Consider the following 13,102-nt stretch of genomic DNA (forward strand, 5'->3'; position numbering starts at 1 on the left):
GAAAAAAAAAGAGACACAAAAACATAAGTGTGCATATTTAAACAAATTTGTATTCTGAAGGGAATGACAAGTGCATGAGTGTTAACTTCTTACCCTCAGGTAACACCTGCAGATGGTTCCTGCGTATATTTAATTCTCTGAGCGAGTGAAGTTTTTCCATTTGGTGAGGGAGGATTTGAATGTCATTACAACTAACATCCTGTTAAAAGGCAATGTACAGAAGTCAAATTAATTATATTTCATATTTTGTCTACCTCAGTAGGAGAACTTTGACAAGCATTTTTACATTTTCCAATCTATTCAAAACTTAGCATTCACAGCCTGCTAGCAATTCTAAACCTCAGCTTTCGACTGGCATGACCCAATATTAAATTCAAATAATAAAACCTAGTGCAGGAATAGGTTTAGAATAATTTGCTACATGTGCTAGCAACACGTTGCCATCACTGCCTCAAATTCAGACTGTTTTCAGATGGCTGTTCTTAATAGCTTGGGTGTTTTCTCTGGTTTATTCATAGAATACTCAATTTTTAACCAAATTTCAAGCTGGACACCTTGGCTTCACCTCAGGACTTGCATTCATCAAATTTTCTGAATTTAGATTGCGTAACTAGCCCTTTAGAAGCACAAACAAATTTGCAATGAGAAAGATTCCTTCCAGGCAACATACAAATTATGCTCACTCAATTTATTTAATCTGATGTATTATGTGAAGATGGTTCCTTGACAACAGGGCACAATCCCAGTATATCTAAATATGCAGTCATTCTTTAATTACTTCTGCTATGTTAGGAAAACACAGGTAGTTTTAAGAGATTTATATTTGTATTGGTAAACATTAGAAATAAGGTATAGTGTGTTTAATTTAATGTTTCTGTGGAAAGAAGGTTAAAAACTATAGTTAGATTCACATTGGAAAAGGTGTTTGTACCATAAGAACTAGGAACAGGAATAGGCCATCTGGCTCCTCGAGCCTGTTCCACCATTCATTAAGATCAAGGTTGATCTTTCTATGGACTCAGCTCCACTTACCCACCCGCTCACCATAACCCTAAATTCCTTTACTGTTCAAAAATCTATCTTTGCCATAAAAAAATTCAACGAGGTAGCCTCAACTGTTTCACTGGGCAGGAATTCCACAGATTCACAACATTTTGGGTGGAGACGTTCCTCCTCAGCTCAGTCCTAAATCTGCTCCCCTTCATTTTGAGGCTATGCCCCCTAGTTGTATTTTCCCCCGCCAGTGGAAACAACCTCCCTGCTTCTATCTTATCTATTCACTTCATAATTTTACATGTTTCTATAAGACCCCCCCTCTCATTCTCCTAAATTCCAGTGAGTATAACTCCAGTCTACTCAGTCTCTCCTCATAAGCCAATCCTCTCATCTCCGGAACCAACCTAGTGAATCTCCTCTTCACCCCCTCCAGTATCAGTACATCCTTTCTCAAGTAAGGAGACCAAAACTGTACACAGTTTGTATGTGTGGGGTTTGGTTAAGTTTCAAATGTGATCCTATGGGGTTACAGCATAAAGAGTAAATAAACTAACATTGGTTGCTTAGCATAGTACAAAAGCTTTTAAGTTTTATCTGGATATGTTGTAGCTAGAGACAGGACACTAAGGAATGAACATCTCTAAACTCTGCCAGAAGACTGGACAGGACAGGAGCTGCAAAGAGACAGGCTTCCTAAAGTACCAGTTACTGTCTAGATAACCAGGGAATTAAGACAAAATGAATATCGTAAGATGACTGAAGTTAAGAGAACAGAGACCAAGGTATTGTTCATAGGAATACAAGGAAGAGTAAACAAAGTGTTCTGAGTTGGAGACAATTGTAGCAACCAGATTTAAAGTGAGAAAGCAGACTAGAAGTAAATCAAAAGTTTGATGCTATTTTAATAGAGTCTGATAATCGAGAGTTAAAGCAATTGTAAATAGTTTGTACAGCAGTCAAGATTTTTAAAATCCTAAAAAGGGGTGGTGTACTGGATACTGGATTCGCTGTTAAAAGTGGAGCAGAAGCTTTGCTTAAAGGTGTCCCAGATGCAGGTGGACATTGCCGAGATACTGCAGAGCATGGCCCAGGTGGACACTGCCGAGGCTCTCCAGAACATGCTCCTGTCACTGAGGAGCATTGCCAAGGGCGTCATCACCATGGTGCAGACAATGGGTGGTGCCAGAACCGGATGACAGAGGCCTTTGGAGCTCACTCCAGCTGCTCCTCTGTCCCATGGGGACCCCCAGGGCCCTACGGGCACTGTCCAGGAGGAGGGAGTGCTGGAGGCCAAGCCGGTGTCCTCCACCTGAGAGATGACGCCGGTCTCCACTTCACACAAATCCCCCCGCTCCTGACACTGGCGTGTCTCATGGGCAGTGGGCAGAACAGGGTGGCACAGAGACGCCAGTAACACCAGTAAGTAGGCCATGGAAGTCAGGCCCCCCCCCCCCAGTGGACACCAATCAAGGTCATCAAAGGTCACAGGCTGCCTCCACCTGTGATGTACATCCTGTGGACACACCTAGATACAACGGCAGACCATGCAAGCTTAAGATGCTTGAGGATCACGAAGTGGACAATGGGGGGGGGGGGGAACGGGGGGGGACACCATCTGTAGCTCGGGACAATTAGAGTTTCAAAGGATCACAATTAAAACATGTTACACCTGACACGTGAAGCCTCTGTCACATTATTCTTCAAAGCATGCTGGCCCACAACTTCACTCCTTTGCACTCTGCTTGCCCCTCCCCCCCCCGACACAGTGATCTTACAGCAAGAGCCCCCGATGCAGACCAGGCGCAGGTGATGGGTGCGTGCGCTGTCAGCAGAAAGACAGTAGACAGACTTCGGTATAAACTGAGGAGCACCAGAGCTTACATCACAGTGGATTATCATCACTCTCCTAATTTGTATATTAACCCACCAACAGTGCCGAAATAGGCCCATCACCCTGGAGTGATGTTACCCAGACCCTGGGAGGGTGGAACTGGTCAATGGGGTTAGGGGAGGTGCAAAGGAGGAATGGGGGGGGGGGGGTTGGTGGGAAGCGGAAAGGAGGGATTGGTGGGAAGCGGAAAGGAGGGATTGGTGGGAAGCGGAAAGGAGGGATTGGTGGGAAGCGGAAAGGAGGGATTGGTGGGAAGCGGAAAGGAGGGATTGGTGGGAAGCGGAAAGGAGGGATTGGTGGGAAGCAGAAAGGAGGGATTGGTGGGAAGCAGAAAGGAGGGGTTGGTGGGAAGCAGAAAGGAGGGGTTGGTGGGAAGCAGAAAGGAGGGATTGGTGGGAAGCAGAAAGGAGGGATTGGTGGGAAGCAGAAAGGAGGGATTGGTGGGAAGCAGAAAGGAGGGATTGGTGGGAAACGAGCCAGTTGGGTTGTAGGACCCTGTTCTGCACACTCACCCCGACCACATCAGGAGCCCCTAGATTCCTGCCGGGAACATTTGGGGGACCGTGCTCAGGTACCTCAACTGATCCACACCCTCACCCTCTGGTTGTGGGGATATCCCCAGTGCTGAAGCCCAGTTCTTGGTGTTTGATTGTTGGCTGCTGCCTCTGTGGTGTTGACGTCCCAAGGTTCAGGAAAAGTGTCCAAGCCTCACAGTTTGGTTGGAATGCTGTGCTATAAAACCATGGCATGTGTACTCACAAAAATGACTTGAGAATATTTTGTTTATTCACCGGTCAACAGTAACAAAGATTTGAAAATGAACTAACATTCCATACAGCACAGTAACCATTAAACAACAAGGAATCGTCACTGTTCCATATCGATTCCAGTACAAAACTATATCAGCTCATTTTCACAAAAACAAACACAAGGGTTGCCCAACAGAAACGGAGGCTAAAACTGAGAATATGTTATGGTGTCCAGAACTTTGTCGTAAAAATGTCCATCAATGTGTTATTTGTTCCACATATCAATCCCATTCTCCGTCCAGGAGTCGCAGCTGTACAGACCCTCCCACATGGCCCAATCTCACCAAAACCAAAACCTGGCATCCACATATTCCACTGGCACTAAAGATGCAGTGGAACATCCTTGTCTTCCACCCTGTTTAACCTGTGGTGACATGCTAGTCACATGCAGCACTCACCACAGCAGCAACAACGCATGAGCAAACTGCAAAAGCATTTCTTCAATGGCGTCATCAGGCAGCTCATTTGGAGCAATGTTGCGCACCAGGTCCAGAAGTGTCTTCTTGCTTCAAACCAGATTGCTTTCAGGACTCGTACATTCTCCTGAGCCTGTTCCAGCACCCAGGTGTTATAACCCTGCATGGGACTCATCCAGCTGGGGATGATTGTTCCCTAGTGCTGGTTGGGTTAGGAGTTAACCAGCACTAGTATAACAGGTCAGAAGGATATAATACTGCTGAATAAATACTGCTGAATAAATGTCTTTCTTAGGAACTGCTCGGACTCCCCTTTGCTGTTTACTTCATTGGCGACCAGGATGAATTGGAGCTGTCGGCCACATTCCCCAGTTTCTTTCGGGGAAAAATGTGGACTGAGCTGGAACTTTTGTTGTTGCAAGGCCTTTATTTGGAACCGGTGTTGAAATAGGCGAGTGCTGGGGCGAGAATTGGTGCTGGCCTGTGGAGTGCCTGTGCTGGGGGAGTTCTGGGGTCTGCTGCATCCGGTAGTACTGGAGGCAACGTCATCGGGGTGATCTCGGCGATAGTCGTAGTGTTGTACATTTTCCATTGGTAGCCTTTTTGCGATGCTGGCTTGCTGTGGCAGAATGGTTTGCTGGGGAGTCCTTATTGGAGTTAGTTGCTGTTGTTTTGGACTATCATTGGGTTTGTGAGCAGCGTTGATTTTTAAAGACTGTTCCATGATGAGATGGACCACAGTGGTATTTTACATGGCTATTGATGTTGCTGCAGACATTGTTGGGGTGTGTGGGCCCTGTATTGTTTTTTTGTGAGATATGCCTGATTGAGTCGGTACTATATAGATTCTGGGGTAGGACCCAGTTCGATCCCGGCCCTGGGTCACTGTCTGTTTGACGTTTGAACATTCTCCCCGGTTTCACCTCCACAACCCTGCCTCTGTCCTGTATGTGCAAGTGGACAGGCAGCAGCTGCAGTTGATCCTGTTATCATAGATTATCATAGAATTTACAGTGCAGGAGGCCATTCGGCCCATCGAGTCTGCACCGGCTCTTGGAAAGAGCGCCTTACCCAAGTCCACACCTCCACCCTATCCCCATAACCCAGTAACCCACCCAACACTAAGGGCAATTTTGGACACTAAAGGCAATTTATCATGGCCAGTCCACCTAACCTGCACATCTTTGGACTGTGGGAGGAAACCGGAGCACCCGGAGAAAACCGACACACACACGGGGAGGATGTGCAGACTCCGCACAAACAGTGACCCAAGCCGGAATCGAACCTGGGACCCTGGAGCTGTGAAGCAATTGTGCTATCCACAATGCTACCCTGCTGGCCATGGGTGTACAGAATATTGGAGTATGGCCTTTCAGACATGTAGACACGAAGCCCCGCACCCCACGCCCCAGAGCACTGGGGCAGCAGCTCGAGTGCCCCAAGGCTGCATCGTCAAAAATGAAAATGGCTACTCACCACCTCTGATCCTCTCAGCAACCATTGCATTAGGTTATTAAATTGGAATTAGCCAGGGGACCGGTTAGTAGCCAGGAGGCCAGTAGATCAGGCTTCCATCTCGTTAATGTGTTGGAGATTGTCCTTAATTGGTATCACGCCATGTCTAGGCGGGACCCGAAACCCATCAACTGTAGTGGGCTGGTTAGATAGCGTGACCCGATTGCCCACCGGGGATCCTGCTTTTGGCCTCTCCCACAATTTAACCGGCACCGCAACACTACCTTCAAAATTGCGCCCCAAGTGCTCATTTGCGTAAATTGAGAGTCACAACTACAACATAGAACATTACAGCGCAGTACAGGCCCTTCGGCCCTTGATGTTGCGCCAACCTGTGAAACCACTCTAAAGCCCATCTACACTATTCCCTTATCGTCCATATGTCTATCCAATGACCATTTGAATGCCCTTAGTGTTGGCAAGTCCACTACTGTTGCAGGCAGGGCATTCCACACCCTTACTACTCTCTGAATAAAGAACCTACCTCTGACATCTGTCTTATATCGATCTCCCCTCAATTTAAAGCTATGTCCCCTCGTGCTAGACATCACCATCCGAGGAAAAAGGCTCTCACCGTCCACCCTATTCAATCCTCTGATCATCTTGTATGCCTCAATTAAGTCACCTCCTAACCTTCTTCTCTCTTACGAAAACAGCCTCAAGTCCCTCAGCCTTTCCTCATAAGATCTTCCCTCCATACCAGGCAACATTCTGGTAAATCTCCTCTGCACCCTTTCCAATGCTTCCACATCCTTCATATAATGCAGCGACCAGAATTGCACGCAATGCTACAAATGCGGCCGCACCAGTTTTGTACAGCTGCAACATGACGTCATGGCTCCGAAACTCAATCCCTCTACCAATAAAAGCTAACACACCGTACGCCTTCTTAACAACCCTCTCAACCTGGGTGGCAACTTTCAGGGATCTATGTACATGGACACAGAGATCTCTCTGCTCATCCACACTGCCAAGAATCTTACAATTAGCCCAGTACTCTGTCTTCCTGTTATTCCTTCCAAAATGAATCACCTCACACTTTTCTGCATTATACTCCATTTGCCACCTCTCAGCCCAGCGCTGCAGCTTATCTATGTCCCTCTGTAACTTGTAACATCCTTCCGCACTGTCACAGTTCCACTGACTTTCGTGTCATCTGAAAATTTTCTCACCCATCCTTCTACGCCCTCCTCGAGGTCATTTATAAAAATGACAAACAGCAGTGGCCCCAAAACAGATCCTTGTGGTACACCACTAGTAACTGGACTCCAGTCTGAACATTTCCCATCAACCACCACCCTTTGTCTTCTTCCAGCTAGCCAATTTCTGATCCAAACTGCTAAATCACCCTGAATCCCATGCCTCCGTATTTTCTGCAGTAGCCTACCGTGGGAACCTTATCAAACGCTTTACTGAAATCCATATACACCACATCAACTGCTTTACCCTCATTCTGTTTGGTCACCTTCTCAAAGAACTCAATCAGGTTTGCGAGGCACGACCAACCCTTCACAAAACCGTGTTGACTATCTCTAACCAAATTATTCCTTTCCAGATGATTATACATCCTATCTCTAATAAACCTTTCCAAGATTTTACCCACAACAGAAGTAAGGCTCACTGGTCTATAGTTACCGGGTTTGTCTCTACTCCCCTTCCTGAACACGGGGACAACATTTGCTATCCTCCAGTCTTCTAGCACTATTCCTGTAGACAAAGATGACTTAAAGATCAAAGCCAAAGGCTCACCCATCTCCTCCCTAGGTTCCCAGAGAATCCTAGGATAAATCCCATCCGGCCCTGGGGACTTATCTATTTTCACACTTTCCAGAATTGCTAACACCTCCACCTTATGAACCTCAAGCCCTTCTAGTCTAGTAGCCTGAATCTCAGTATTCTCCTCGACAACATTGTCTTTTTCCTAGGTGAATACTGACGAAAAATATTCATTTAGCACCTCTCCTATCTCCTCGGACTCCACACACAACTTCCCACTACTGTCCTTGACTGGCCCTACTCTTACCCTAGTCATTTGTTTATTCCTGACAGATCTATAGAAAGCTTTAGGGTTATCCTTGATCCTACCTGCCAAAGACTTCTCATGTCCCCTCCTGGCTCTTCTTAGCTTTCTCTTTAGGTCGTTCCTAGCTAACTTGTAACTCTCGAGCGCCCTAACTGAACCTTCATGTCTCATCTTTACATAAGCCTCCTTCTTCCTCTTGACAAGTGTTTGGACTGCTTCAGTAAACCACGGTTCCCTTCCTCGACCACTTCCTCCCTGCCTGACAGATACATACTTATCAAGAACACGCAGTAGCTGTTCCTTGAACAAGCTCCACATTTCCATTGTGCCCATCCCCTGCAGTTTTCCTCTGCATCCGATGCATCCTAAGTCTTGCCTCATCGCATCATAATTGCCTTTCCCCCGGATATAACTCTTGCCCTGCGGTATATACCTATCCCTTTCCATCACTAAAGTAAACTTAATCGAATTGTGGTCACTATCACCAAAGTGCTCACCTACTTCCAAATCCAACACCTGTCCTGCTTTATTACCCAGTACCAAATCCAATATGGCCTCGCCTCTCATTGGCCTATCTACAGACTGTGTCAGGAAACCCTCCTGCACACATTGGACAAAAACAGACCCATCTAAAGTACTCGAACTATAGCGTTTCCAGTCAATATTTGGAAAGTTAAAGTCTCCCATCACTACCCTGTTGCTTTCGCTCCTATCCAGAAGCATCTTTGCAATCCTTTCCTCTACATCTCTGGAACTTTTCAGAGGCCTATAGAAAACCCCTAACAGGGTGACCTCTCCTTTCCTGTTTCTAACCTCAGCCCATACTACCTCAGTAGACGGGTCCTCATCAAACGTCCTTTCTGCCACCGTAATACTGTCCTTGACTAACAATGCCACCCCCTCCCTCTTTTAGCACCTTCCCTGAGCTTACTGAAATATCTAAACCCCAGCACCTGCAGCAACCATTCCTGTCCCTGCTCTATCCATGTCTCCGAAATGGCCACAACATCGAAGTCCCAGGTACCAGCCCATGCCGCAAGTTCACCCACCTTATTCCGGATGCTCCTGGCATTGAAGAAGACACACTTTAAACCACTTTCCTGCCTGCCAGTACACTCCTGGAACTTTGAAACCTTACTCATGACCTCACTACTCTCAACCTCCTGTATACTGGAGCTACAATTCAGGTTCCCAAGCCCCTGCTGAACTAGTTTAAACCCTCCCGAAGAGCATTAGCAAATTTCCCCCCCAGGATATTGGTACCCCTCTGGTCCAGGTGTAGACCATCCCATTTGTAGAGGTCCCACCGACACCAGAATGAGCCCCAATTATCCAGAAATCTGAAACCCTCCCTCCTGCACCATCCCTGTAGCCACGTGTTCAACTCTTCTCTCTCCCTATTCCTCATCTCGCTATCACGTGGCACGGGTAACAACCCAGAGATAATAACTCTGTTTGTCCTAGATCTAAGTTTCCACCCTAGCTCCCTGAATTCCTGCCTTACATCCCTATCCCTTTTCCTACCTATGTCGTTGGTATCTATGTGGACCACGACTTGGGGCTGCTCCCCCTCCCCCTTAAGGATCTCGAAAACACGATCCGAGACATCACGCACCCTGGCACCTGGGAGGCAACACACCAACCGCGAGTCTCTCTCGTTCCCACAGAATCTCCTATCTATCCCCCTAACTATGGAGTCTCCAATGACTAATGCTCTACTCCTCTCCCCCTTCCCTTCTGAGCAACAGAGACGGACTCTGTGCCAGAGACCTGTACACCATGTCTTACCCCTGGTAAGTCCCCCCCCTCAACAGTATCCAAAGCAGTATACTTGTTACTAAGGGGAATGACCACAGGGGATCCCCTGTACTGACTGCTTCCTCCCAGCCCCTCTCACCGTCACCCATCTATCTTTATTCTTCGGAGTAACTACATCCCTGAAGCTTCTATCTATGACCACCTCTGCCTCCCGAATGATCCGAAGTTCATCCAGCTCCAGTTCCCTAACATGGTTTCTGAGGAGCTGGAGATGGGTGCACTTCCCACAAATGAAATCAGCAGGGACACTGACGGGGTCCCTCACCTCAAACCTTCTGCACGAGGAACATTGCACTACCTTCCCTGCCATCCCCTCTAGATAAAAGAGAAAAAAAAGAAAGAAAGAGCTTACCTGTTATTCACTCCCCTTCTCAGCAAACACTCACTCAGCAACCTCTGTGCCCCGCACGATAACACCCGAGGGAAAATAAAAGAAAAACTACTTACCAGTCATCAGCCAGTCCCTTACCTGCAGGCTGTGACGTCACGGTTCAACTTCTTTCGACCTCTACCTGCCCTCGAGCCTTCCTCTTGATCTTAACAGCGGTTGGTTTTATTTTTTTGGTTAGAGGAGGGGGTAGGGGGGGAAAACACTGAATAAGTGTTTCGGGTTTAAGTGTCACTTGACAACAGCTCCTTCACAAACCACCTTCAAGTTAGGGTACACGGACGTATGCAAATTTCCCCCACAACAGCCAATCAGCAGCTCTGCTCTACTGCCCTCTGCTGTTTGATGTTTGATGTAAAGGCAGCAAAAATTTAGCATTAGTACAAGCAGCTGAAAAAGAGAAGCTAGAAGAAATGTTTTCCACAGATATTAGAATGTGAATTACATCACCACAGGTATCTATTGAAGCTAAACCAATAATGTTTAAGATGGAATTACACAAACATGAAAGAAAATATTTAGGGATACACACCACAGTACATGATTCCAGTGTGCAGTTAACTGTTACACAGACATGATTGCTTTGTATGTTTATATTTCGAAGATCATATGATGTGTCAAACATTTGGGCCACTCGATTTAAAAATTCTAATTTAGTTTTACCAAATATGAATGACCATTAAAACTAAAATTCTAGTTCTAGGCCAAGTCAAAGTTGCTTACATCCAATAAATGTGGAAACAATTAACTTCCCTACAGCATTAATGCGGGCAAGCAATTCTGCACTTACCAATTCCATTAGGTCTTTAAGCTTTCCAATTTCTTCTGGAAGGGAAACTAACTTATTGTTGCTTACAACTAAAACTTTAAGCGGAAGATTAAAAAGGTATTTTGGCAATGTTGATAGAAGATTTCGACTAGGAAAGAAAACCAAATTCAAAGCCAATCAATGCCTCTAAAAACAAAACAGGACATAAATTAGGGACCGGTTTGTGATATGCTTTTACTCAGCTGTATAGCCTATTGCCTATTGCCAACAATATGCAAAGTGCATGGCAATTTTAATTTCATGAACAAGTTTTTTCTTAATTTAACTATCCTACCAAAACATATTTTAGATTTCTGTATTTAAAAAGATCTTTCATAGATTCAAAATTCAAGGATTATGTATCTTTATATATTTAATATAAATAGAAATGGTCTATTGCAGCTAAATATTTAATACATATATATTTCATCATTTACTCAGGATATTGCATAGAACCTTACATCAATGGTTACTTCTGAAGTCCAGCCAATATTGTTTGAGCAACCACTGCAGCTAATTTTCACAAGAGCAAGGGCCCAGAAATAGTTAATCAAAGAATGACCCAATAATCTGTGTTTGTTTGTGTTACTTTAGCAGGAATATCGGTCAATACTGGCCATGCAGAGTTTGCACATTCTCCCCGCGTCCATAACACAAAAGATGCGCACGATAGGTGGATTGGCCATGCAAAATTGCCCCTGAACTGGAAAAGAAAATTAGGTACTCTAAATTTATATTAAAAAAGGAATATTGGTCATGACATACAAAATTCCATGCTCTCCTCTCAATAGTGTGATATTATCCATGCCCACTGGAGCAAACAATCAAAGCCCCAGGTTAACCTTGCATTCAAAAAGACAGCGTCATTAACATTCTTCGGTAATACAATAAAGTGTCAGCCTGAATTGTGCTCAAATTCATAGTAGGGCTTGAACCCAATACATTCTGATCCAGAAGAATGCTATGAATTGAACCAAGAATTTTGTTGACCCCATTGGTCACAATGCATTGCCGACTGAATTGAAAATTCCTGTAAACCGCTACCAAAAACACGAATGAAGATTGGAAGTTGGGTAGTGAGGGTAAGCAGGGTATGCAAAGAAAAATAATGATCATCAGTAGAGAAGTTAAACATTTAGCTTCCATCATATTAACTGGCCTTTTGCTCAAATTGTTGATTTCTGAAAAGATGTTCGGCCATTCTCAAAGTCTCAGAAGTACTGTTTGAGGCTGAGTATACCAGGCTCTGTAGACAGCCTTTGCCTAATCAATTCCTTTGGCATCATCAATGTATAGATCCAAAGTTCCTCCTGCTCAAAATCCAAATACCCACCAACAGACCACCAGAAGACATTTATGTGAAAAAATGCTTCTAAAGCTTGGAATACAACCACAAGGTCAAAAGTGGGGATGTTCAGCACTATTCGTGACTCCTCAGATAATGAAGCAGTCCATGTCCAAATGGAGCAAGACCTGAACAATATCCATGTTTGGACTGACAAGTTGCAAATTACATTTGTGCCACACAAGTGTCAGGTGTCATGCGAGTGTCCCTTTAAGAAAGGTTTATTCGCTTATCATGTAATGTGCAGCACATTGAGCTGTGGCTGTCAGGTGAGGGTTTTTTTTTAGGTTTCAGTTTTTACTGCTTTGGGCTGCAGAAGGAGAAAGAAGTGTTTTCCCCATTTTTCTCCGTTTTCATTTTAAAAGCTGTTCCAATAAAAAGCACATTGGTTGTAGCTAACTGTCTTGCTAACTTTAAAGATATAGTTGCTTTCCAGAAGGAGGTTGAATTTGTTGGCTGGAACTGGATCAGAATTTCAGGAAAAGGTCCAGTCCCATTCAAGTGAGTAAAGGGGTTTTGGTTTAAATGGATTTTGATATTGAATTGGAGATTACTGTAGCTGTGTGATGTCTTTATTTATTTTTTTTAATTGATAAAAAATCTTGCTGTGTTAACTATATTCTTAGAATAAAACTTGTTTTGATTAAAGTGTCTAGGAAGTCTGATGAATCACACCTGCAGTGAAGATTTCTTTGCTCATCCTAGCCAAATTCAACACAAAGGTTGTAGGTCAGGTGAACTTCATAATACACTTTGGAGTTTCTAAGCCCTGGCCCATAACACAGGCAATGACCATCTTCTACAAAAGAAAATCTAACCACCGCCCCATGACATTCAATGGCATTACCATTGCTGAATCCCCCACAATCAACATCCTGGGGTTACCATTGATCAGAAACTGAATTGGACTAGCCATATTAATACTGTGGCTATGAGGGCAGGTCAAACACTAGGAATCCTACGGCAAGTAACTCACCACCTGACCCACCAAATTCTGTCCATCATCTACAATGAATAAGTCAAGAGTAATGGAATACCCTCCACTTGTCTGAATGAGTGCAGCTCCAACAACACTCGAAGCTTGACACCATAC

The 13,102-nt window shown here is 44.8% G+C and overlaps 1 protein-coding gene across 5 annotated transcripts in view; it reads right to left on the minus strand.

Annotated features, from left to right (window-relative positions):
• lrch2 (leucine-rich repeats and calponin homology (CH) domain containing 2) overlaps positions 1-13,102 on the minus strand; it is a 198,834-nt gene that overhangs the window by 129,182 nt on the left and 56,550 nt on the right. For all 5 annotated transcript variants that reach the window (XM_072505174.1, XM_072505173.1, XM_072505171.1 and 2 more), the window contains exons 3-4: positions 10,647-10,773; positions 94-199 (exon numbers count right to left, since the gene is read on the minus strand). In XM_072505174.1, coding sequence (XP_072361275.1) covers positions 94-199; positions 10,647-10,773 — 233 coding nt within the window. The remainder of the gene's footprint in view (positions 1-93; positions 200-10,646; positions 10,774-13,102) is intronic.

Source organism: Scyliorhinus torazame, chromosome 5 (assembly GCF_047496885.1).
Source record: "Scyliorhinus torazame isolate Kashiwa2021f chromosome 5, sScyTor2.1, whole genome shotgun sequence".
NCBI classification, from domain to species: Eukaryota; Metazoa; Chordata; class Chondrichthyes; order Carcharhiniformes; family Scyliorhinidae; genus Scyliorhinus; species Scyliorhinus torazame.